This window comes from Denticeps clupeoides, chromosome 3, assembly GCF_900700375.1.
Source record: "Denticeps clupeoides chromosome 3, fDenClu1.1, whole genome shotgun sequence".
NCBI lineage: Eukaryota > Metazoa > Chordata > Actinopteri > Clupeiformes > Denticipitidae > Denticeps > Denticeps clupeoides.
In genome coordinates, this window is record NC_041709.1 from 17,201,213 (window position 1) to 17,228,795 (window position 27,583).

Sequence of the window (27,583 nt, forward strand, 5' to 3'; positions counted from 1 at the left end):
AGTCATGTATAAATCAATGAAAGCTTCAGAGACTAAGTCACTGATTGGCTAGTAAGAGTGTGGGTGGAGTTGATAAACTATGTCAAAACCCATTCTCCAGATGACTGCACCTCAGAAGGAGTAAAGTGTAACGGACTGAGAAAGAGACAGAGAAACTTTTTACATACGGTAAGTCCCTCTTTTGTATACTGCCTCTTATTGTACCTTGTTCTAAAACTGTAATAAAGTTGAATGCACATATTTTGAGCAGTTCGGACAATTTTGGCCATCTGTACTGTTGTAACTTCAGGTATTTAGGCCAGTTTAATTTTTTAAGGCAGCACATGAATGTACATTAATCAAATATATTTTATATGTAAATGCACCAGGTCACTTGGTTTGTTTAAGAGAAAACATGGTACTAGTTCCCATGGCAACCTCTCTGTGATGCATTATTCAGAGGTTGCCCTGCCCTGTCTGAGAGACAGGCGCGTGTACAGTGATTGCTCATGCTCCTGTGTCATAGCCCTCCTTCACAATTTCTGATAAAGACAGGGTGTTGCGTCATACTTCCTCTGCCTATGATTACCAATTTGTATGATAACCAAAAAATGTTACGTGCCTGTGCTGTTTTATCGACAGGAGCACGTGGACAGACTTAATAAAGTTTTTATCACTAAGCATTAGCTTCACAGTGTAGAGTGAGCGATATGTTGCCTCAATGGTAATTTTAATGTTCTTCTGATTTATTTTTTACCACAGATTTTTTATTTTATTTTGAGTGAGTGATGCCTATGGCAAGAGGAATGTCCCAAATGCTATCCAGTCGAATTGTGGGCCAAAGTGCAAGTCTTGACAAGGCTGAAGAGGACCTGGACATGTCCTTGGACAACCTGAATCAGATGATCCTGGAACTAGATCCCACCTTTGAGCCTCTTCCTGTTCGTAGTCACACTACAAACAAATCACTGAATAAAGGTAATTGGCTACACACAAAAAAGCAATCCTTTATTTAATGCGCTCTTGCTTTCAAGTCAACTGTGAGTAATTATTTAATCCAAGGAATGGACTCAATTGGATTTCAATAGGTTTGTCATTAGTGAATTTAATAGGCATGCATAGATGTAAATGGAATCCTGGACAGTCTTCAGGTCTTTTAATGGAGAAAAAAGCTTGGAAAATAGGCACAGTACATCACAAAAACCAGAAGACCCAGGTTCAAACCCTGCTTACTACCATTGTGTCCCTGAGCAAGACACTTAACCCTAAGTTGCTCCAGGGGGTCTGTGCCTATCCCTTCTGATTGTAAGTCGCTCTGGATAAGGGCGTCTGATAAATGCCTTAAATGTAAATGTAAAAATTTGGCAGACAGATCACATGACACGATATGCCAGGAAAGGGTAATAATACATGAACAGCATTCATCCTGATCTCATTTATTTAAGATCATCTAAAGCGATCTATTTAAAAGTTAATTACCACATGTGGTTCCATGAAAAAACATATTCAGAGGAACCAGCAACTGGGGACCAAAGAGCGTACATTTGCTATTTAGTGTTGAGGCAGTCAGGGAAAATATTGAAGATGGTCAATATAGTATTTTGTTACATTACCATATCCTGGGGTGATGGAAATTCACCTATTCCAACGCTATAATGGTGTTACATAAACATGTAATTGTTCTGCTCTGGTGAAGGCTTGGTACAGCCAGTGCGCGGGCAGTTGTTTCTTTTGACACACCCTCTGCCTCAAGGAATGTTCTTTTCCAGACACCTTCCAACATGTTCCTAAGGTGTTTCTTCTAACAGTTTTTGCTTTTTAAAACAATCAATGTCATAATTCATGCATGTAGACAAATATCTTTCAGTAATATAAAAAAATATTGTGTTTGAGAGCAACAGTATTAGTTCATGTATGTTTTAACCATATTGAATTGCATGGGACATTAATTCATAAAGTTGTAGTGTAGTTCTAATCTATTGTTATTTTGATAGATTGGTCAAAGCCAGATATCTGGTTATAACAGGGAACATTGTAATAGATTTTAGTGGTAGGTGCAGCAACAAGCACCATTTTGCTAAGAAGTTCAGGAGGGCAAGGCATGTATACACCTGCATGACAAGAGGGATTACCAGTGCTTTATGGATCACAGAATCATTTTGCTGAAACACTCTGTGTAGCCAAGTCAGCTTGTCCCACAGAACTGATAAATAAATAACAATAGATAATGAATGAATGAATAGATCTCTTTTCAAGCCTCTACAAAGTGACTTGAGCCTGTATCCAATGTAGTATGGTAATGTTTTAAATAATGTGGCCCAGCGGGTAAGGAATCGGATTCATGAATAAAAGGTTGCTGGTTCAAATCCCGAACCACCGAGGTGCTACTGAGCAAAGCACCATGCCCACACACTGCTCCCCGGGTGCCTGTCATGGCTGCCCACTGCTCACCAATGACCATCACCAGTTATGGTCAAAAGCAGAGGACACATGTCTTTGTGTGCACAGTGTGCTGTGCTGCAGTGTTTCACAGTGACAATCACTTCACTTTCACTTTTTCAACACTGATTGACAATTGATTTCACATGCAGGCCAAAGCCCTGCAACATGCCCTCCAGTAAGCCACAAATGTGCATGTGTCTGCTTAAACGGTTCAGAAACAGACTCCGTGAGGGTGGTATGAGGGCCCGACGTCTACAGGTGGGGGTTGTGCTTACAGCCCAACCCCCCCACGTTTGGCAAAGATTGGCCTCTGGTGCACTGTGCTCTTCACGGATGAAAGCAGGTTCACACTGACCACTTGTGACAGATGTGACAGAATCTGGAGACTCTGTGGAGAAGGTTCTGCTGCCTGCGACATCCTCCGGCTTACCGGTTACCGGTTTGGCAGTGGGTCAGTAATGGTGTGGGGTGGCATTTCTTGCAGCCCTCCATGTGCTCACCAGAGGAAGCCTGACTGCCGTTAGGTACCGAGATGAGATCCTCAGGCATTGATTCTGTGGACTGTCCATTCCCCAGACCTGAATCCAGTTGAGCACATCTGGGACATCATGTCTCGCTCCATCCACCAACGCCACGTTGCACCACAGACTCTCCAAGAGCTGGCAGATGCTTTAGTCCAGGTCTGGGCTGAGATCCCTCAGGAGGTCTTCCACCACCTCATGAGGACCATGCCCAGGCGTTGTAGGGAGGTCATACTAGCACGTGGAGGCCACACACACTACTGAGCCTCATATTGACTTGTTTTAAGGACATTACATCAAAGTTGGATCAGCTTGTAAGGTTTTTTCCACTTTAACTTTGAGTGTGACTCCAAATCCAGGCCTCCATGGGTTGATAAATTTGATTTCCTTCTGTAATTTGTTGTTGTCAGCACAACAAGAATTCTTAATAAGAATTTTTCATTCATTCAGATCTAGGATGTCTTTTTTTTTTTTTGAGTAGTGTAGTAAAAATTTGAATTTTATTTTTAATGATTTAAGGGGAAGAACCACAACAATGTTTTATAATATGCCAAGTGATTCCCTGACTTGCACCCTGTGACCTGGGAGGGTGTTCCTGCCTCCTGCCTTCTAGACCCTAATATGTATTATTATTCCATGTCCTGTGTTTCACTTGTTACATATCAGAATGTTTTTTTGCTTTTAATAAGTAATAAAGTAAAGTACATTTGTGTGTTCACACCCACTGTCATGCAGTCCCTTAGGGCGAACTTTGGACATGCCTGTACTGGGAGGATAAAGAGAAAGTTAGACTGAAGGTGTTGTTGAGGAAGGAAGGGGGTGACTTAGATGACTTCAAAGCAACGAATGCTCCTTTTATGTGTTTGCAAATTGCAGATTTAGGTTTATATGTTAACTGAGAAAGTTAGTTACTCTGTCAGGTGAAAGTGAGTAAGAGTAAATCATTTTAAACACATTCTTCCACTTGAAACAATCCATTTTCTGCCAACACCGCTTGTTTGAATGATATTTGGATGAAATTTAGTTTAAATTGTACAGAATGAGGGTACCTAAGGGCTCACAATTTAAGCGCACTCACTTTCCCCAACCACTTAAATCACACTCAGAGTCCTGGCTGCTAGAGCCTATCCAGGGACACTGGGCACAGGGCGAGGACTCAGCCAGGGTGGGGCACACACGCACACAGAATTCACTATCACACTCACACCTATGGACAATTCAGAGTCACCAATTCATGTCCCCTGATGGAAGGAGGGAATGTAACATTAATTCTGATCATGCTCTTTCCAGATGATTCACCTGAGGAGAAAACTGTCACCGGGTGTATTCTATTGTCCAGGGGATGCTCCTCTGGAGAGAAACAGGTGGAGAGCACCCCCTTTTGTAATGTGGCGTCCTTGACTCTGCACTCTGTTCCTCGACGTCGGGGCTCCTACAGTCCTCAGGGTAGTGTGGTGTTCTCCAGCTCGCCCTCATCCTCACGGCCAGTACCATGTGACAGCTTCCGGCGGCAGCAGAGGCTGCCTTCCCATCAGAGTGAGGTGGCTGGCTCCCCAGTGACACTGCCTATGCTCTGTGGCACCCACCACGGCAGCGCCACCTCACTCCTCTCCACCTCCCCAGTCTCTGACACCAGCTACATAATGGGAAGGTAGGCAATCCTTCCAACCAGTGACAATCATTTTTATGACATTATATATGATTTAAAAATTTTTTTTTTAACTTTATGTGTAAGTGTTACCTATGAAAACTGTTTCTCGTCACATTTTTTTCTTAGCTGCCAATCGTTGCTCAGTGATGACAACGATAGCTGTTTGGACAGTAACCTGTTCAGTCCTCATGATCCACTCACTGATGACTCACACACCAACCGGACCTTCACACCGATGCAGAACCAGGGAGTTTCCTTGCTGCACCCCAACACCTGCCCTCCTTTGATGGGGGTTTCACTGACGGACATCCCTGTGGTCCTTGTTAATGGAACCCCAGTGCCAAGTCTGTCTCCAGTTGTTAATGTCAATCAGAACTTCCACACGAGGAGTGGATCCAGATCCCCTTCCCCGCAAGATAAGACCTTCTGCTTGAACAGCAGGCAGTTTCTGGGTAACTGAAGTATACGCACAATAGTGAAGAAGATAATTCTGTGATCTTCTGTGTAGAAAATGTGACTTATTCCTTTTGGGTTTTGTAGGGAGTAAATCCAACATGAAATTTGTCATGGACACATCACAGTATTGGTTTCGTCCTCAAATTACCAGAGAAGAAGGTAAAGAATAGATCTAGAACCAGGACACACCGCACACCACTATTCAATTAGTTTAAAGGGCTTTCAAACTGCCCACAACACATGACCGCTCCCTGTTTGTATTTATGTGTGTGTTTGCCTCTGTAGCTGATGCTCTTCTTAGAGACCAGGAACCTGGATCCTTCGTGGTGAGAGACAGTACATCATATAAGGGTTCTTTTGATCTGGCAATGAAAGTCCCAACCAATCCCACGTCTCTCTGTAAAGCAGGTAGGTCAAAATCTCTACAAGTGGTGTATCCTGGTGCATCACCTTTGTGATATGGTCTGTTTCATTTATTGATTTTATTTCATTTCATTTTGGGCTGGGTGGTTATTGTTAAGATTATGACATTATGTTATGAAAGGCATTGTCCCCAAGTGAATGGCCTGGCTTGAATTGCTTAAAATATCATCCGACATGGCACTTTAAAAATTGTTAATGTGTTCTGTTAAGATATATTTGTTATATTATAACATATATCATGATGTTAATTTAATTTCTTTTCTAACATGCTTTAAATTATAAACTACAATTACCTGTTTTTAAAGGTAACAACTGTTGTTTTTTGTTAAATCAAACAAGTATGTTTGGGATAGGAGGGGCAACACCGCACCCTCATGGTCCAGGACTGATGAGTTGAAGCCAAGGGTGGTGGCTTCAGGTGTGGCTATTCAGTTTCAGATTTAAAGACATACATTAGAACCTCAGGCTTGCTCCCATAGTAAACAGGCTTTATTCTGAAGCTTTTTAACATTGTGTTGCTATTGGGTATTTGATCTTTTTTGCTGCTCCCAGTAACTATGCATACTTTAATAAAAAGGCATAAGCACTGTATTTCAGTGATACTCAGCATTTCATGTGTTTTATTCTGTGGTATCACATATGCTTTTTGAATGTATCTTACTCATTCTAGAAAACTCATCAGAGCACATAAAGCACTTCCTCATAGAGTCCTCAGTCAAAGGTGTTCGTGTCAAAGGTTCTTCACAGGAGCAGTACTTTGGTGAGCATTCTCTCAGCTTCATGTTCTGTTGTACCACTCAGAATTATGAGTTGAAACATAGTTCTATGTTAAAGGAACTGTGGAGTATTTAATCTAAAATAACTATTGTTTTTATATCATAGTTGCCAGTTTTATTATAATTTAGCTTTTAATTACTTCTGCACACTACAAATTGAAAGCAGTGCATGCATTTGTTTTTTGCCCTCTTCATGTGAGTCATGTTTGCATTTCAAGATATCATAAAATGAGCTCCACAATGATTTAATTAAATTATTAATAGTTCTCAAATACTAATAGCAAGTAAATAAATAATTATGTCTGTGTATGGTGTACTACTTATTATTAACAATCCTGACCTTATTATTAACAATCCTGATTAATTTAGACTTGAACATTCCTCTGAGCCTATTTTCTTCTTAACATCCTGACTCTGCAGGACACTTAACTTGACTTGTGGGGCCATTAAGGCTTATCAGCTCTAGCAACACGCACTTCAGTGCTAAGAGCACACATCCTGGTTGTGGGTGTGGGTGTCAGACACATTCCAGGCTCTTCACTTTCGCAAAGTCAGCAGCTCAACTTCAAAATGTACGTCTCACGCACGTGCATCAGAATCACCAGAATTGTGTTTCTGGTAACTGTGTGGTAATTTTTTTAGGAACCAGTTAAAATTGAGAAACATGGTTTATAGTTTAAATGAAGGTGTATATGTCTATTCTCCAAAAATATATATATTAGAATGTTACATTTACTGCCTTAGTGAAATCATCATCATAAAATTTGACCAAACACATATATTAGAGAATTAAACAAGCAGTAAAAAATATTTTTAATCTTCAGCCCTTAGTGTGTAACTATAGTCCTATAGCTGAAAACTACACTGGTCTTTTCGGAGACTGCATGCTGGTCATTAAGGGTTAAGACGGTTTCCCTTTGACTCAGTGTTCTTTCATAACTCCCCTCTGCGTATAACTTCGTTATGCGTGATCCTTGATGACGGCATTCTGTGCGTAAATCGAACTTTGCTTAAACAAGTTCAAGACAAATCTTTGCTCCCCCTCACTGTTGTTTTATCTTAATTGCTTTATTGCTGCCCTCTAGTGGTAAAATGTGTTAATTTCAGAGAATGGAAATTCCGATCCGTCTCTTTCTTTGACTGAAATTTATATTTTTATATTTTTTATTACCTTCTTCACACAGGAAGTCTTTCTGCTCTGATATACCAGCACACCATCTCAGCCTACGCTTTACCAAGCAAATTGGTCATCTGTTCTCAAGGTAGTATGGGACTTATTCATTCCAGAAAAATCTGTGCATGATTTCTAAAACAAGAGTTAATGAGTGATGATGCATATTGTACTGCTGCAAAAGATACCTGCAGGACATTCATCTTATTATGAAATACCAGACTCAAGGAATATTGGTAGACAATACATTTTTACTATCGTTTAAGATCTCAAGAAAGGAGAGCAAGGAGGCCAAGATACAGATAAAGAAGTGGCCAAAGCTGGTGAGAATGCTTAAAATTTTGATCCCACTATTCATGCATCCATCCGTCCATCCCTGGTTAATGGCTTGTGTGTCTGTCTCCTCAAGCATCCAACTTCTTGTTCCTGAGTGCTGTTCCTGTGGAGATGCTGACAGGTTCTTGTGCGGTCCAGAGGGCTGTGTCCATCATTTTCAAGAGTCAGGCCGACCAGATTACGCCCACAATTGTCAACTTAATGGTGTCACCAAAGGGCATGACACTGACAGACATACAAAGGAAGTAAGGGACTTCAAACACTTTCCCACTGCAAAGTCAGTCTGTGATTTGTGCAGGCAACACGCAGTCGTCTAATGCACCAATTTAACATTTCTTTTTTTCAGGCTCTTCTTTAGGCGCCATTATCCTATACATCTCTTGAGCTATGGTGGTGAAGACCCAGAAGATAGAAGGTGAGTAAAATTAAACATCCGAGAAATGACATTGACATTAGTTGACATTATTATAATACATCTGCCTCAAATTCCTTCCTTTAGGTGGCAGAAAGATTGCAAATCAGCAAGGTATGTAAGTCAGATATGTAATATGTCTAATGCTTGTGCTATAACATCTTCCTGCTTATAGCAGGCTACATAGTGTATGTGTAGGACATGTGTATGGCAACGCTTTAAGTTTTTTTATTTGCTTTTCACAGGTTGTTTGGCATCATCACAAAGGGCACTGAGCCTGGCGCAGAAAACGTCTGTCACGTCTTTGCTGAATACAACCCATCTCAGCTCTGCAGCAGCATTCTTCACTTAATCCAACGCATCACTGCTAAATCTCAGATTTAGGACTAAAAGACTGTTTACACAAAACACAAGCATATAATGCACCTGGTGGCCGGTGACACCATTAACCAGAAACGGACCCCACACAAAGGTGCTTGGACCCTCTTGTACAAAGACTCTTTAGATTTTTTGCATTCCAGGTGGGTTAACTTTTGGTCTTCTGGTCTTAGGTCAGATTATTAAACTCAAACATTTTACATAAGCTGGTTCTAAATGGACTGTGCATAAACTCTTAGTATTCCTGTGGTTAGGATTTAAGGAAGCCTTTAAGTGGATTGGTCCATTATACTCATTCACTGTTGTTACAGTAACTTGCTAAGGTCGCATTACCATAACCTGTTCATGGAAAACTATGTATATCAGGCACAGGAGGGATAAGGGAGATTTTTATAGGTTAAATATTTAAAAGTCAATTTCTAACATAAAACACAAGTGCAATGAGAACAGATAAAGTGTTGTTTTTGCTTTTTATTTAAATAATTTCACCGTAAAATGCATACTTTCTTTGTAAAATAAAATGGGTTCCCAAAATGAAAATCTGTTTCAAGTTTTCCACAAAGCAAATTAAGCACATGAAGATCTGCATAGATAGGAAATGTTAAAATGTTAACATTTGTACTGTCAGTCAATGACCAGCAAAGCACATTAGTTTCTTTTATCTTTGGTGCTGAAGAGAAGACAAAATAAAAAAAAACATGTATTTCAATGTACTAATAAAGCTTATCCTATTTATTCTACAAGACTTCATATGCGTATTTAGTATGCATTGTGGATTTGAAAGAATTTCTGTTCTGATTGCTTGCAATAGTGAACGCAAATAAGGGTTTTTGGATAATCTAAGGCCCGTTACTGAACACTTAGAACAACATCAGATTATAAACAACATAGAATTTGTTCATGGGGGCGTTCTGATTAATGCTCTCAGGGGAAATTACAGTTGCAGTGCTTTTCAAGTGAAGAAACAAGTGTGTTTAGTTATATTGCCTTTCATGTAATAAATATAATTCAAATAAATACATCAAAGTTAAAGTGTTTTTTAACTGACATTGGTCATTTGTGGACAAAGAGTCAGCAAGATATTGGTAACGATCCCTAGACTCACTTGAGAGTTAAATTAGTGGTACTAAGAAGCATGTGAGAAAAGTGAAGGCTTTTCATAAATATACGCCGCCTCCTGGTTTTATTTGGTAAAACAGTCTGTCAGAACAACCGCAAAGTAACCCTGCCCTTAACACCGGATCCTCAATCCCACATTACAGCTTCTACAAGCAAAGCAAGGCAACTGATCCAGAGTCAGTTGAGTTGGCAAAAACCTTGTGGGAGGATATGGAACTCGAAAAACTCTTCAGAAGACATATGTAGTAATACGTAGTAAACTCTTTCTTGCTGTTCGGTATTATTCAATGATACCATGCCATTGTCAAAACTTTGAGCACACAGCAAACGTAAACTTAAAAAAAAAAAACGCCAACAATCAGTAACAACTAGAATCTAGCATTCCCTGTGTTTATATCACTTAATTCAGAAATATATCAGTAACATATTTTATTAAGACGTTAAATGGAGTGAAAGGAATAATTGATAAACTGCATGTCCATGACCAAATACGCATACTTTTGGTCGCTAAAGGGAACGACTTCTGTGTCATTATGTAACAAAGTAGGCCATTGCTATGTTCTTCTCAGACGGAATGTAATGCTGGGAGAGCTCATTGATATTGATATTTTTCACAGTGATTTCTTGATGATAGTTTCACCACGATAACATCATTATCTGCCACTTTGCCAAGTGTGATGACAGTCATGTTTTCTGGCCAGGATTCAGGGACATTTCTAGCATCTGCTCAGGGGGGTTAGGGGATTGCTGTTGTCATGTGAGCAACATTGATCTAGGTGTGTGTCTGTGTTCAATTTGCTGTGTTGATCCGGGACATGACAACAGCTGGAAGTCACAGCGATGTCACGGGGTGATGGAGGAGATGCTGCGGGAGCGCTTCATGACCAAGCGCACCTCCACGTCCGTGAGGCCGTCTGGCTTGGCCTGGGAGCTGGCCTCGCTGGCCACGGCCATGTGCAGGTCAAAGCGCAGCGACACTGACTTCTTCCGTAGTTTGGGGTTTCCCTTGAAGAAGGAGCCCTCCCACTGCTTTATCACCGTGTCAATCTTCTCTGCCCTGCATGAGGGATCATGTGGGTTAGACTGGAACTGAAATACACAACATAGATCCTTGTATCTGGGAACTTTTAAGTAGTCAGAGTAGGCAATACAATATGTATGCGTCGACAGGGTGTGTGTTCCAGCAAGGTAACCACTCCCTATCACATAAATTTTATTAGTGATCATGTGCAAGATTCCTAAATCCACCCATCAGCCATTATCAACAGCTTGATCAAAAAAGGGCAAAAAATAATACAGCTATTACAGAGACAAAGCATAACATGTTTGTGTAATTGGCTTAATTATCAGTACATCGTGAAATCTTGTCTACAGTTAGAGAAACACTTGGGTGTGTCTTTGTCATTATTATTGGCTCTGCCGAAGTATCAGGAAGGACATTTACAGCTGTCTTCTTAAGCTTACAATGACTTAAGGCTAATCCAACTACAAAAACATAACTACACAATCCCTAAATGATATACCCAGCTACTACTCCACTTCCACATAAGACTATAGGCTGTATTTAATGATTCCACATTGTCAGAAATTAATGCAAAAAGGAGAGTACGATAGCTAATAGTGAAACACATTTAACTATATTCAATTTTCTTGACAAGCCAGTCAAATTTTCTTTTCTTTACTGGTCTAACTATTTATTTAATTAATTCTGTGTAACATGAATTCCCATATTGCAGAGTTCTACTTTGCACAAAGATGGACATGCAAAAATATGGACATTGGAGGTCCATTGAAGACTACTTTCATCAACATATTCTCTTACTACACATTACGCTATGATTAAGTTGAACATAATGACTTTTCTGTCCTTAAAAGAAAAAAGGTGGAGGAATTTTCATGCTACTGCTTCTTATATCTAATCAATGACCATCGAGCAGATTTGTTTTACTTGTTTTTTTACTGCTCTGCTCTCGTGTTCTTACTTGCAAGGAGGGACATCCAAATGAACTCCTACTGGTACTTACTGCTCTTCAAAATGTCTTTCTTTGCTACTATCCCTAGGGGGTTTTACCTAGGACCTCTTTTCCACAGGGCATAAATGTCTTTTCTTAAGACAGTCTTTCATTACAGGGAAAGCTGGTCAAACCTGGTAATTACCTATAATTTGGGCAGGCTTAGGTAGCTGAAGGAGGACTGATTACTGGGGTAAACACTGCCAAGCATCTTTACATCCTCCATGAACCTTTACTGGCGTCTCACAAGAAAACCTATGTACAATATAGACTTTCTCACCTTCATATTATGGAATAACAGTCATATTATAAAAAAAATATGTAATGGCTCAATAAACCTGATTCTATGCTTAAGTCTATTTCTATTCTTGTGAATTCCTGGGAAATGGATGAGAATCAGAGTGTTTGTAAGATGAGCCTTTTCCAGCCACTCCGAATTTAATACTCTCTGATTACTTCTGTGATTTGAACAACATCTTTAAGACAGAGAGTTCACCCAAAAAAACATTAGCACTTCAGTGCATGAGATCACACTGTATACAAAAGCACCACAGAAGCAGATGTGAGGAGAGACCTGCTTGCATCTGCACCAGTTGAAACAGGAACTGCCATTCAAGCAATGGCCTGTAAAGCCATAGCAGATGGTGTCGAGACCAAATTAACACACTCAACATGGTCTTTTGGGACCAGAATGTCTGCTTTAGTGTAGGTTACATTTAGGTCAAGACATGCTGGTTCCTATTGATTTTGAATTCTCTTTTTGCAATGTTAGCAAATCATACCCAACCATACCGAATAATCAGAGGTGAAAAGAGTACTGTAATTGTAATGTAATTAAGTAAAAGTATCTTTACTTTGCTTAAATTCAAAAGTACTTTTAAAGTCAAAGTACCAATCTAAAAATCTAAGTAAATAATTACTTAATTCTAAATTTACTTTGGGTAAAAGTTACTTGTTTCTTTGAACAGCACTAGTAATTTTTTATGGAACATTTAGACCAATGAGCACACCAGTCTATATAAGGTCCCACATTTGACAGTTCATGTCAAAGCACAAACCAAGCATGAAGTCAAAGGAATTTTCTGTAGACCTCAAAGGCAGGATAATCTTGAGGCACAAATCTTGGGAAGGTTACAGAAAAAAATCTGCTGTTTTGAACCATTAGTGGAAGAAGTTCAAAACCACCAGGACTCTACCTAGAGCTGCCCTGCAACCTAAACTGGGTGACCGGGGGAGAAGGCCTTAGACAGGGTGGTGACCAAGAACCCAATGGTCACTCTTTCTGAGCTTCAGAGTGGACAGAGGAGAAACATCTAGAAGGACAACCATGTCTGCAGAAATCCACCAATCAGATCTGTATGGTAGTTCACTGTAAGGGTGACTAGAAGGGAAGCCACTCCATAGTAAAAGGTCCATGGCACATTGAGTTTGCCAAAAGCCACCGGAAGGACTCTCAGAATAGGAGAAACAAAACTCTCTGGTCTTTGGTATGAATGCCAGGTGTCATACTTTGAGGAAACCAGGCACCACCCATTCCCAGACCAAAACCACCCTTACAGTGAAGCATGGGATATTTTTCATCTGCAGGATTTGGGAAACTAGTCAGGATAGAGGGAAAGATGACTGCAGCAATGTACAGACACCTCCTGGACTCTGCTCCAGAGTGCTTTTGAACTGGGGTGACGGTTCAACTTTCAGCAGGACAACGACCCTATGCACACAGCCAAGATATCAAAGGAGTTGCTTCAGGACAACTCTGTGAATGTCCTTGATTGAACTTGATGGAGCCTGAGAGGAGCTGTAAAGAGGAATGGGCCAAACTGGCCAAGCTTGTGGAATCATGGAATCATATTCAAAAAGACGCGAGGCTGTAATTGCTGCCAAAGGTAATTCAGCAAAGTATTGAGCAAAGGCTGTGAATACATGTGATGTACATGTCCTTTCTTGTTTTTTTTTATTTAAACTTTTTAAAATTTAATCATTATTTTTAAATTGTCATTATGGGGTAGAATTGTGAGGGAAAAATGCACTTAATCCATTTTGGAATAATGGATTAATAAATGGATAATTCCACAAAATGTGGAAAAACCGATGCACTGTGAATACTTTCCAGATACACTGTATGGGATATTGTACTTCCTACCACATGCTTTCAGGATCCAGGCTGTAAGGCTGTACAGATAATCAGCATTTAAAAGCTTGGACCCAGAGAAGATGCCTTGTTTCATATTGAGGTGCTGCTGTCTGCGAACAGGTGAATTCAGGTGAATTTTTTTTCTTCTGCATTTAATTTTTTACTTAGTAAAAACTTGGGTAAAATGTACTCGAGTAAAAGTAAAATTACCTAATTTAAAAACAACTTATAAACTTACAAATTACTCTCAAAAACTACTCAATTACAGTAATGTGGAAAAATGTAATTTGTAATGGCCCATCTAACAGAAAATCATAGTGGTGGTCTATGTGAACCTTTTCATTGCTTGACACTACATCAGTTTTCTTTCTATTTGCAGTACTTTTTTCTGTGTTTATATAATCAGATCTGAACTGGACTCACTCTACGGTCGTATGGCCTTCTGCACTCTCCTGAACCATGTTGCCCTGCAAGATCTGAGTCCTCACTGTGGCAATTTTCACATCTTTGTTCCCATCTGGTTCTGCATAAACATAAGGCACATACACATTTGACTGGAATAATCTGTATATAAATGTACATACATTTATATCTCACAGGCATTTGACCCACCTGTTAGTATTACAAGGCTCTTCTGCCTTTTTAGAATTGCTGGGCTCTTTCTGAAGTCTTTAGTGTGGAATTTTGTGATTGGCTGTACTTCCTCTGGGTCATCTGGACTCAGCTCTATTCCATTCTGATGAACCTCAATAATGGAACCTCTCCATGGCTTCAACCCTCCTACCTTGACTTCCTGGGTAAAGTACCTGCAGTGCAAAAACAACACAACAATGAGAAGCAACATTTAATTTAAGCAAATTAACATTTAAGCAATTTCCTTTGGGATTAATAAAGTTTTCTGATTCTGATTGGATCTGATTCCTTCTAATGCTGAGCCCATGTGACCATGTGACTTGTATGTTGTAGTGAATATTGTAGTGATGTTGTAGTAGTACCCTTCATACTTGTCTTCATACATGTTTTTTTTGTTAAAATGTCTTATGTCTTCACCTCTAAAAACTAGGCATCTCATGAATGCCTCTTTTGAAAGAAATCAACTATTTTACATTAATTATTAAGTTATTGCATTTCTTATATGAAACCTGTTGTGCTCATGCAGTTTTTATAAGGTCCCTACATTTTCTGTTGTGTAGTTTAAAACCATGAGCATAGATGCAAATCAGTTGTCATCAGTGCTCCCAAAAAACTGTACACTGTGCGGTGTGATTGAGTTTTATTTTTGGTTTTAAGTTTGATTAAGTTGAACAACTCTAACGAACTGGAAAATCATGGGTTTCAGAATTGAACTGTTTGAATTCCCAGGAAAGGGAGTATCCCTGAACAAAGAAAACTTTTCCAATTCATTTGGTTTCAGTATCAAAGTAATTACAAGAACTTATCTGCCTTGACATGCATTTGTTTTCCATTGAAATCCTACACGTACCCTGAACACCTAAAGCTTCAAGTGCTCTAGAGACAGACAGCAGTATCACTCATCTAATGCTACCTAGAACCTTTATTTTCATTATAAAGCAAACTTTACGGACAGCAGATAATCGTTTTTTCTGTATTTAAGAGCAGTTGATCCACCAGCTTAGGTTTGTTTGGGGTAGCGTCTGCTACCATCGCAGTGAGAATTGTGTCTGTGGCTTAGTGTTTAACATCTATTGAAGAGCCACATGTTAGAAAAACAAGACTAATAGAATCTTTTGAGTAAACAAAGGATTAAGTGATCCCAGTAAACCTTGTATTAAGAAAAGCAAGAAGTTTGAGAGATGAAATGAATCCTCCTTTAGTGCAGCCGCATGTTTTATTTTTCATTTCCTTGCAGAAAGTTTGTAAAAATGTCCACCCAATGGTCTCCAGCACTCACAAATGTCGTATTATACCATGGTATATATAGCTATATTTATGGAAATAGTTACATTGTGTTGTCTGCATATATACTGTTTATATCAATTTAGAACTTACCTTTGCAGAAATATTTCATCTATTATTGTTTAAGCTTCTATCTAAAACGTTTTCAGTCTCAAGCAAATGAATTGATTTTCATAATATTAATCACACAATTTACAGTTTTTTAACCAAATTACCTTCCTTCCTCGCTGTCCAGAAGTTTTCTGTAGGTGGTGATCTCACCCTCCAATCTCATTTTTGTGTTAAGTAGCTGGTTGTGTCGTTGCCGCTGGTTTGCTAGACCCTCTCGTACTGACTCCAGTTCCCCCTCCAGGTCCTGAACCACCTGGGATAGATCTTGCAGCTGAGAGGAGTACTGGTGCTGCGTGGTATGCAGAGAGGTCTCCAGACCTTTCTCCTGGGGTCAGTTATCGGGGTAACAACAGACCATATAAAGGGTTATACCGTGATATAACATCACTGTAGGCCTCTCACTGATCACTCAGCCAATCTGTCCTAACATTTTAACCTTAACTTGTTCTAACGTTTTAACCTTTAACATTATGTTGCACCAAGTCATTTTTTAACTAGATGGGCCAGAAGAAGACTTCTGAAGAGATCAGTGTATCTGGCACAAGGAAGTTACCAGCAGATTCTTTAAATCTTGTGTAGATCTCACTTGGTTTTCCCGCAACTTGTTTCTTTGAGCTACTGATGATCAATCAGACTGAGATATGAGAAATTTTGATTTAGTAATTTGTACATTGTTGTAGGGTGCATTATCATTCTGAAGGATCACAATAGAAAATAGGCTGTTGGCATAAAGGGGGTGAGATCAGTTGTCTTTAGGTAGATGTAAATTTCTTGCAATTAGGTAACTGACTCACCAGGGCATGCAGTGACTCTATTTCTATTTGTAGACTGTGCCACTGTTTCCTCGCGTCTGCCAGCTCAGCCCTGGCTTCTCTAAGGGCTTCTTCCCCTTGGATCACCTGGGCCCATGTTGCCTCTGCCCGTTGCTGCAAAACATATGTGTTTGTAACACAGAAACATTTTACATACACAGCTGAACTAAAATATAGAGAAGTGTGAAGAAAGCTGTATCACTGTAAGCAGCTGATGTGGAATAAGTGAAAGTGAAAAAGTGAATTTCCAGTGTGAAGTCATTGTGAAGTCACAAAAAGTGAAGTCATTGTGAAACTCTGCAGCGCAGCACACGGTGCACGCAGCGAAATGTGTCCTCTGCTTTTAACCCATCAACTTAAGTGAGCAGTGGGCAGCCATGACAGGCGCCCGGGGAGCAGTGTGTGGGGACGGTGCTTTGCTCAGTGGCACCTTAGTGGCACTTTGGCAAATCGGGATTCGAATCAGAAACCACTGAATAAGTGGACGGGAAGACAATTAACTGTCAATGCAGATCAATAGAGAAGGGCACCCAAGGCTGTCAAGTTAAGGAAAGGATACTCTTGGGATCACGTCATTTGAATATTGCTCAAATATTAATGGAGGGCACCTTCTAGGAATCCCATGTCTGTTTCAGGGCTAAAGACATCAATGCCAGTTTATCATTAAACCTAAAGGTCACAAAGACATATTGCAGTACTTAATTAAGGTAAGTAATCTATGTCTTAACTTATGTTAATGTTATGTCCTTGAAAGGAAATAAGAGATGCATTTACATTAAGTAAAGTATTAAGTAATCTGAATGTTTAAATGTCTATAAAGCACACCTAAGCAAAAATATTACATGATGTTCCTTGCCTTATATTATTCAGCTATAAAATATTTATAAAATCATTCCATCTACCAGTATTTATATACTGTGTATTGTGTACACACACACACACACACAAACACAAACACCTCGTATATATCATGCTATATGAGGTGAGTAATGCAAATCCAATCCTGGTCTGAATGAAAATGGTAAAGCTTTAATAAATCTACAGTACGTTATTTTTCCATAAATTATCAATTACGTAATTTGAAATATTGCATATTGCATTTTAATGCTGCAGTTCATTTTCATAATGTTCCATACATTTTTAAATGCTATAATTGCTATATAAATGCTTTTTTAAATACTAAAATATTCAGTTAAATTTAAAACTGTGGAACAAATAAATGCACAGTTGTTTAAATGTGTATGAATGCATGTGAACACATCTAAATTGTTTAATTTTGGTCAGGTTTTTCCTTGTGAATCACACACAGTGGTGAATTTTAGTATTGACAGAAGTGCCCAGTCATCGTTGTTCCACATCTAAGCATGTAGCAAACAGAATAGAACATCCGCAACAAAAATGAAAAACTACCACTCTCAACACAGACAAAAGTACTGAGGAAATTCTGCTTCCTTTCTTCCTTCATGCATAAATGTTAATATGGATGAAGAATGCAATACAAAAAATTCTGGAGAGTAAATGGGAGGGATTGCATAGAGAGAGGATTTCAACTGATAGAATTGCCCTGATTGGTAGTGTTTTAAAGCAAGATGCCAGCATCCTGGTTTGCGAGACCTAAACTGAAACTGTATTTGTCTCAAACCCTTCCCCCACCATTTCCCCCTCTTCCCACTGCAGTACCTGAGACAGATGTCCCGAGCATGGATCAGCAGGGTGTGTCTGGTAGCAGTTAGAGGAGGAGAGAAGAGTAGGATGAGAAATATAACAGAGGGAGGGAGGATGAGAATGGCTCTCTGCATACCTGTGCGACACTGGCTCCGTTGCATGCTGCTGCTGCGCCGTTGCTAGACTCCAGCTCTGAGAGTCCCGTGGCTGGATTTGGGCCTCTGGCAGCGCCAATGCGCTCGCACTGCACCCTGATGCGGTCAAGGAGCTGGGAAAGCTCCATCCTTCTGCCATCCTCCCCCACAGCCCACCGTGCTAGTGCATCGTCACAGTGGCTGGCCTGCTGCTGCTGCTGCTGCAGAGCGAGAGCTTCCTGTAATCAGCCACGGAGAGCAACACTGAGTATGTGTGAGTGTGAGAGAGGGTGTTGGAAAGAGGGAGGGAGGTGAGGGGGAGATGAGAGTGTAACAGAGAAGGGGAGTGGGAAGGATAAAGGGAGGGAGAGTAGGAGGGAGGAAAAAAGAGTGGATCATCAGATGATCAGGGCCAACACACACAATGAAGGGGACTGGAGAAAGTGTAACGTTGTGGGTTTGTGTGTGTGTGTGTGTGTGTGTGTGTGTGAGTGTGAGAGAGAGAGAGAGAGAGAGACTCCCAGGAAGGGTCCAAAAGATTACAAAGAAATCTGGAGAAAGTGTAACGTTGTGGGTTTGTGTGTGTGTGTGAAATCAATGAGTAATCAATGTCTGATGGGCAAAAATAGTGAGAAGGAAAAGTAGTAAGTAGTAATAAATCTTACTTTGTAAAAAAAAAAATTAAATAAACTTGGCAATAATATTATACACTGCTCAAAAAAATAAAGGGAACACTTAAACAACACAATGTAACTCCAAGTGCTTACAGCCGAACACCGTACAGCACGTTGAGCATTGGCTAGACAACACAAATTTGGCCACTGACACCTTGTGCTCTTCACAGATGAAAGCAGGTTTACACTGAGCACATGTGAGAAACGTGACAGAGTGTGTGGCTGCTAGACCTCATGTGGCTGGAGTGTCTCAGCAGTTCCTCCAAGATGAAGGCATTGATGTTATGGACTGACCCATCCATTCCTCAGACCTGAATTCAGTTGAGCACATCTGGGACATCATGTCTCGCTCTATCCACCACAGACTTTCCAGTAGCTGGTGGATGCTTTAGTCCAGGTCTGGGAGGAGATCCTGCAGGAGACCAGACACGTGGAGGCCACACACACTACTGAGCCTCATTTTGACTTGTTTTAAGGACATTACATCAAAGTTGGATCAGCCAAATCCAGACCTCCATGGGTTGATAAATTTGATTTCCATCTATAATTTTGATTGTTTGATTGTGTTGTCAGCACATTCAACTATGTAAAGAACAAAGTATCTAATAAAATTATGTCATTCATTCAGATCTAGAAGGTCTTTGAGCAGTGTACAATATATAATAATATAATATCAAACACTAACACTAATTAAATGCCTAATTAAGATAAAAACATAAGCAAACAGGTCCAAGTGGAATCCTACTTCATGGTCCTCTTGCATTTGCTTTCGCTCATCCCTGACATTGCTAAGCTCCACCTCCTGCAACCTGTTTGCTTGCTCCGCCTCTTTGAGGGTCTCTTTCAACAACATCATCTGCTGCTGCAATCGACCAGTCTCCCTTTGCTCCACTTCATACCTGTGAGATGAAGACACAAGACGCAGGTCACAAATGCACAGTTAAACAATGCTAAATTTAAAAAGTGGTTTTTATATCTTTCAACCTTATTACATTTTCTTTTTTGGTAGAAATGGTAGATGGAATGACTTGTCGTCATTTAATAAAGATTTATTGTCACAACAGTCATTACATTCCCAACATTATTGGGAAACCTGTAATAGTTGCAATAATGTCTGTGGTTGTGCTGCACTGCAGTTGTAGGTACAGGGCCTAAAGGAGTTTCATGGTGCAGCCACTTTCGTGAATTAGTGTTGAATTAACAAGTCCAAAAACTATTTTAAATATTTATTAAAATAAACAGCCTGGAAATTACTTTTACATCTAGTAAAAATTAAAAAGGCCCAGAGTAAATTTGATGGTTTTTCTTTTGAGAATTAATTTTATTCATGAGTGATTCATTGGTAATAAATTACTAGAGTTATTGTAAAACGTTTATATGCACATGTCCTTTAAATGTATAAACTTCTTGAGCAATGTATCTGTGAGCTACACTTTATTCACACTATACATAATTGCTGTTTCTAAGTATACAGCCAGGATAATGTTTGAAAAAACCCAAGCCATCATTTTGCCGTGGATGCTGTGGCCTTTAAGGGGTTAATGTGTGTTTTTGGCCCTGATGCCTTCATGTCACTCCACATCAGTGCAGGGCCAAAGTGCGAATGCAGCACTAACACGGGTGTGTTTGTATGCAGCTTGAAGAGCAGAGGTGTAATTCAGCTGCGCAGTGCAAACCAGCAAACCACAGTGAAGAGCTCCTGGCTCACAGACCTCAGTGTTTAACATGCCAGTGCTGCACGCTGAGTTCTCTTCCTTAAGCAAAAAACAACAACGGGGGAACCGTGTTTGTGCTGATGAACCTATAATACACATGGCAAGCAAAACACAGAGCAACGGACTGTAAGAAATGCTGCCCGTGCCTTGTGGTACACAGAAATGTGCAGTGACATTTCAGTCGTACATCATGTGATATAAGGAATATCATAAAACAGGTATAGCCTGTCATCTGAGCAACTGCTTTAAACCATTTTATGTTTTTCTTCCTGCTGACACCGCAAGGAACAGTCATGTGTGAAATGAAGATGATCCATGTTGTGTCATGAAATGATTAACTTTGGTGTATGTGGCCCTAGGTAACGAAAGTGCCTAAGGAATTGCCCAATATTAGAATCCTTTCACAATGCTTTCACTTGAAAATTATTTTTGTTTTGTGAAACACAATCGTTTATTAATTTATCTATTGGCTCGGACTAAAACGCTGCTGTGAGTAGGCTAATATTTACTGAGGAAGGTGTCCCCACAAGCACTCCTCTGTTAAACTTTGGGTGTGGTACCAGTTCTTACCTTCTGTATTCACTAATTATGCTATTTAAGGAAGATAATTGTAGTTGATTAAATTTCTTCCATCTTTATTTCAGAAGGTATCTTTATTAACTGCAAAAAGCTAATTTAAAAATAATTACAGACATGCATCCAGATAAATAAAAAATAGATTTTGCTTGATGGTTCAGTACTGAATTTAGTGAACAATGTTGTTGTTAATGTTAAATGAACATATCAAGAGAAAAAATATTTAAGTGTTAGCTATATTAACTATCTATATAAATATTAGCTAATATTTGCAGTAGTGCAGTCGTGGTGACACTGATGCTGGTCATATGTGAAAGTTACCAACCTTGTCCGTAGATTTGAGGCTCTGGATCTGAAGTTGTCTGACTGCAGTGCCAGTTGGGCGTTTTCCATGAGTAAACTGCTTATCTGCCAAGTTAAACAGAGAAATTACAAACCTGTCGGATCTTCAGATGCTCTGCTATGAGGAAAAGTCTGAAGAAAATACGTGCCAATTCCCAGCGATACAAAAGATGAAAACTATTTTCTTAATCATTCCCTGTGGTCTCTTTTGTCTTAATGTGGATTATGTGGATTTATGTTTAAGTCAGTGTTGTGGACGTCCCTTAAAACACAAATAGTTAAAACATTGTTGGGTTTATATTGTTGAGTTTGGCTCAGCCTGTCAGTATTACTGTACTTGTATCTAATAATATTTTATTTGTTATTCACCTAATGCCGAGCTTCCACGCCTCCTCAATCCTTCACCCGCACAACTTGACAGATTAGTAATATCCACAGTTGTTGTGCATTTTTATTCAGTGTGATTGTTTTTAATGCAGTACAGTATTAACTATACTATACATAGTCATTTTAATATTAATACTATTCATATTACGAATAATATTGCATCCTGTGTAAACTAGTTAAATTGTTAAAAACTCTACTATTAGTGTTATTAATGCAGGGCGTAATGGTGCTACTTCGAATGGAAAATATTTTGGTGTTGATTCTTATTGTGAAAACTTTAAGCACCACTGATCTAGGGGTTTCCCTCTTGTGCCCCTAAAAAAAGGCTTGAAATAATGTTAATAAAAGAAAATATCGACTTGTGTCAGTGAGTGTAAGGTGCTCTACAAAATTATAACAAAATTAGTCACAGTCATCCCAAAAAAGTGCAAAGCTGTATGAGACATTCATTCAGTGTCAACCAATGGAATAAAGCAGTGCTTTCTGATTTTGCAAGTTTTTCCACTAACAAAGAAAGTAGTCTATAATTTCAATTGTGGTTTTATTTGAACAGTGAGAGATAGAACAATAACTAAACAATCCAGAAAAATGCATTAGTTAAAAATTATTTTGCATTTTCATTAATGAAACAATGATTTGATCCCTTTGCAAATCACAGAGGATATACGTTTCTTGTAGTTGGCCACAAGGTTTGCATATATCTCAGGTGGGATTTTGTACCACTCCTCTTTGCAGATCTTGTTTTGTGGCTGGTGTTTGGCAACTCAAACCTTCAGTTCCCTCCACAGAGAATAAGTCCAAGATTGTAATACATGATTTCTTGAGCCAATCCTTTGTTGCCTTGGCTGTGTGTTTTGGATTGGTGTCATGTTGGAATACCCCCCCACCACCCATTTTCAATGCCCTGGCTGAGGGAAGGACGTTCTCACCCAAGATTTGACGGTACATCGCCCCATCCATCCTCCCTTTTATAGGGACCAGTTGTCCTTACCCCTTGGCAGAATAAAAACTGTGAAGTGAATGTCATTGTGAAATACTGAAGCACAGCACACAGTGATACACTGAAATGTGTCCTCTGCTTTTAACCATCACCCTTGGTGAGCGGTGGGCAGCCATGACAGGCGTCCGGGGAGCAGTGTGTGGGGACGGTGCTTTGCTCAGTGGCACCTCAGTGGCACCTTGGCAGATTGGGATTCAAACCTTATGATTACGGGGCCGCTTCCTTAAATTCCAGGCCAGCACTGCCCCAGCAAAGTCCTACACAGCGTAGTGTGTTACCAACTATTTTCTTGGTGACTATAGTCCCAGCTGCCTTGAGATCATTGACAATTCCTCCCGAGTAGTTCTGGGCTAATTCCACACTGTTCTCATTATCATTATAATTCCATTTCAATTGCATCAACCGTTGTTACCTTCACACCCAGCTTCTTGGCAATGGTCTTGTAGCTCAGTCCATCCTTGTGTAAGTCCACAATCTTGTCACTTACATCCTTAGAAAGCTCTTTGGTCTTGGCCATGGTGCAGAGTTTGGAGTGTTTGTGTTTGGTTTTCCGGCTCTGCTTGAGTCGAGCAATTGCATCTTTTTTCCTGCCCTGTTCTGCTGTCATGACATCTATGGACAGTTGTCTTTTAGTTGAGAACCTTCCGATGTCAGCTCGATACCTATATAAAATACAAATGAGAGCCGGAAATATTGCTGATAGGGGATCAAATACTTAGTTTGGTGTGGGTAATTAAAGTCCTTTAATTGTTAGTTTGTCCCACACCCCAAGCATTACTGGAAGGCTGTTTCCATTTGAGCTTCGTGCTGTGCTTGTTTGCTTTTGGCCATCATGCCTTGTTTCTTTTGTATTTATATTAAATGACATTTTTCCTGCTCTTTGATCCTCTAATTGGCCATTAGTACATTTGTGCAGAAAAATGCTCAAATTAGCTTTGTCAGGAAGTTTCTTTTGACTGGGTTGCCTGCCCTATTCAGCCAAAAAGTAAGCACAATCAACGCAAATTTGGTTCTCTCGTGGTGTAAAATCAGTACAGCATACTATCCTGAAACTACTGCCCCAGGCATTTTACAGCACAAAAAATAAAAGACACCACTGTGTTTTATTTGGGCTAGGTCTGCAAAGCAAGCTTTTAAGTAAATGAAGGAGTGGTCATGGCCAGATCAGGCACTAAGACAATGCAGTGATTATTCTCAACCACAATAAGTTATCACAATAGAAATAAACAATTGTAGAGAAGCACGCGAAAAAGTACATTTCTATCTGGTTCTTGAAATGCCAACAGCATGCCGTCAGTTTCTGAAATGATAGAATTGATAGCCACTTTGGCTATGGTGATAATAAATGAGGTGCAACGTTTTATGATGGCATCTGATATTGTGCAAGGAGTGACTGCTTCTGAAGTGCTCACCTGAGCCCGCAGCTCCTGTATGATCCTCTCCTGCTCCGTCCAGTCGTGGGGGTAAAACACATTCTTCCTGCCCCACTCCAAAATCTGCTGCTCGAGGTGGCAGTTGGCCTCGCGCAGCCTGTTCACGTGCGCCAGAAAGTCCCTCAGGCGATCATTGAGACCCCTCAGGGCCCACTCTGCATCGTCCACCTTCTCCATACCGCCTCTGCCTATTTGTTAATAAAACATAAGAAGGTTTTGCAGAAGCGCCACACTGCCAAGGGGGGCAGTAGCACATTGCTTTAGACAAAGCTGTTGACTTGGTCAATGTTTACTCAGTGAATTACCCAGCATGACTTACACCACTCCTGCACCAATGTGCCTCTTGCTCCACAGTCGCCTTGGCAGGACGTCTACAGGAACAGACACTCCTGACAGAAGCTCATTGGCTCCCCCTGCTCTCGGCCACTGGGGTCTGGGTTGTTCTCACTTTTGGCCTTCTTTGCCTTCTAGACACCCTTCCGTTGCCCAGCGGCTCCCCTGTGGCCGGGCAGAAAGAGAGAGTTAGGGATTCTCGGTGAGCTCGGTGTCTGCAGCCACCCCCGCTGCCCGGGCGGGTGCCTGTGACGACAGCCCTGGGAGGGCAGAGCAGTGGGTGGGAGCGCCGCTTACATCCACGAGGGCAGCGGCGGGCTATTGAGCTCTCTGATCCGGGATTACTGGGTCACTTTCATTCCTGTTACAATATCAGCTGCAGAGACAAAGTCCGTAAACACACACTGCTGCATGCTGGGACAGGCAGGCCGAGTTTAGCTTTTTTTTTTTTTTGGCCTCTGTGTGGGTGTGAATGCTTGTGGGAAATACCTCAATTGGTGCCAAATGTGTTTGCATAACCATTCTTTCCCTCCTTTTCACTCGCTCTCCTTATTGTAGGTTGCACTATTTACTGCTTATTGCTGTGTTGATATTGCCGTGTTTTGTGTGTTTTGAGGATAATGGAGGGACTCATGTAATGTCAATGTAACTCTGACTTTTGTAGCTACATGGTTAATGGATGGTTTTTAAAACCACCGTGTCACCAGATGAGTAAGTTATGACTTGGGCAAGATGTAATAAAATGACTCGGTGGGTTTTTGTTTTAATAAAGACAGACAAGGGTTCATAATTAAGAAATGCTGTCTATAAATTATATTTATTTAAATGTTAAACTTGCTGTTAAATGCTGTACATTAAGGCTAATTGTTTAATTGGTTTTCAAAAATAACAAATAAATAAACATTTTGCTATTTATTAATCATGATTAAAAAAATGTAATAAACTATGTTAGTTTGTGGTTATAAATGATTTCCACTCTCATTACAGGCATGCTTCTCCACTGTTTGAGTGCCTTGACAGCAGTCTCGCTGGTGTCCTTTACTGTGTTTCTTCATATGTAGTGATTGTCTCTGGCTCAGTTGTATCCTTTGCGTCAATTTAGTTTTAATTTAGTGTTAAATATTTTAGTGTTAGTGTTTAGAATTTAATGTTAAATATTTATAAATTTGTAAATAATCAACCTGTTACGTTTGACAGCACTATGTACATGAATAAATATATGTTAATATAATATTTATCTACAGACATTTGCCTTCACCAGTTAATCTGTTGTTGATAACATATGATCATATAGTGAGAGGCAGATACACGCTATGAGAAGAAGACTGGATTTCAGATGCAACCGTATACACCTGTGTCTGTTTGTTTGCTCCTGGTGTCAAATGGGCAGAGTCCTCCAGTTATCTGTATGCTCATCATCGGCCACACCTTCTTTGAAGACTTCAGCTAAGGTGAAGGCAAACTGAGTGGAAAGGTATCTGGACTATTTGGTCTTTGTGTGTGGACTTTGTGTTTTTTGACACATTATATATGTGAAGAGCATGTTTATCATTCGTTATTATGATATAAAGAGCTTATTACTTCTGTTATATATTGCATATTTTAAGATTGTCTTTTCACACACTCCTCTGAACTTAAATCTGTGGATTTGTGTGGATTTTTATATGTATGTGTATGTATGTGATGAATATTTTACTCATTGAGAAATAGAAAAATAAATCACAATTTGCAATAGATACAAATATATAAACGGAATACCATCCGAAGTAAATATATGAGAGATATGAGACAGAAAAAAACAAGTCTTTGTGGGAATAGAATAGTTCTGAATCTAATTCATAAAAATAATAACTTCTAATGACTGTAATCAGTACCATTTACAGGAGTCTACTTGTCTAACGGCATTGCATGTGGCTTTAGGAAAATGTTCCTTTTGATGCCTTCAGTTCCACTTTGTCTTTTTGATCTTTACTGTTTTCCTGCATCTGCACATTTTAGGGACAGTTTTTAGGGACAGTTTTAATTTATTTATTTTTAGGTAAGCATTAGCCCAACATCTTTGATGTATTCTGCACGTCTGTTTTCTTTGTAAAATAGTTTTCATTTCATTGTTCATTTCATTTGACATTGCTGTTTGAAGAAGTCTGAGGTAGACATGGGTGGAGTTTGGCACGCTTGCTGTGGCACAAGGCATCCGGTCTCAGGGCACAACATCCAGTTCACTATCCTGACACACTTTTAGAGCTTAAAGGCAAAGTCAAAACAACTGTCAGATCACAATGTGAGAGAATTTGTCACATTTGTCTGTTCCTGTCATATAACAGGATGCCAGGTGTCAGGAACATATATTTATTCCCCTGAAAATCAAATGAAACTGTACTGTCTGTTTCTGAAGTACTGAAAGTAAAGGACATAAACATCAACGCCAAATCATGGCCTACATGCACTCTGTGGAAAGGTAAGGTCCACTTTACATACCGTCACTCCTCTCTCTCAGTCTCTGTTTCCCACTGGGTGAAGGTCGAGTCCCCTGTTATTGCCCATCCACCCAGCAAGAGGGCGTGGATCAAAGTATGGAGATGTATGAGTTTGATAGCATCAAATAATCCGCTCCCTCGTACTACTGCTCCACCCAGCCTGCGATTCACCTGTGAGCCTGGGATCTGTGAGTCTC

General features: G+C 39.9%; 2 protein-coding genes across 3 annotated transcripts; one reads left to right on the forward strand and one right to left on the reverse strand.

Moving 5' to 3' along the window:
- Window positions 1-8: 8 nt before the first annotated feature.
- On the forward strand, window positions 9-9,085 carry LOC114785961 (tensin-4-like). The gene is made up of 13 exons (XM_028972616.1): window positions 9-168; window positions 742-957; window positions 4,233-4,593; window positions 4,720-5,045; window positions 5,134-5,208; window positions 5,335-5,457; window positions 6,143-6,232; window positions 7,433-7,510; window positions 7,686-7,742; window positions 7,829-8,000; window positions 8,102-8,170; window positions 8,255-8,281; window positions 8,413-9,085. Exons 2-13 carry the CDS (start codon window positions 768-770, stop codon window positions 8,549-8,551), a joined length of 1,707 nt encoding a protein of 568 aa, XP_028828449.1. The 5' UTR covers window positions 9-168; window positions 742-767; the 3' UTR covers window positions 8,552-9,085.
- On the reverse strand, window positions 8,600-27,583 carry krt222 (keratin 222). Of its 2 annotated transcripts, XM_028972619.1 has the most exons (12): window positions 27,388-27,583; window positions 24,896-25,074; window positions 24,556-24,764; window positions 21,740-21,822; window positions 19,869-20,022; window positions 18,452-18,688; window positions 18,331-18,369; window positions 16,633-16,764; window positions 15,943-16,163; window positions 14,423-14,616; window positions 14,234-14,333; window positions 8,600-10,721 (listed from the first exon to the last, which is right to left on the reverse strand). In XM_028972619.1, the coding sequence occupies exons 3-12, from the start codon at window positions 24,751-24,753 to the stop codon at window positions 10,508-10,510; spliced, it is 1,572 nt and encodes a 523-aa protein (XP_028828452.1). In that variant the 5' UTR covers window positions 24,754-24,764; window positions 24,896-25,074; window positions 27,388-27,583; the 3' UTR covers window positions 8,600-10,507. The 2 variants fall into 2 exon arrangements, with proteins under 2 accessions (XP_028828452.1, XP_028828453.1); XM_028972620.1 differs by lacking the exon at window positions 18,331-18,369 and having other exon boundaries at window positions 27,388-27,582.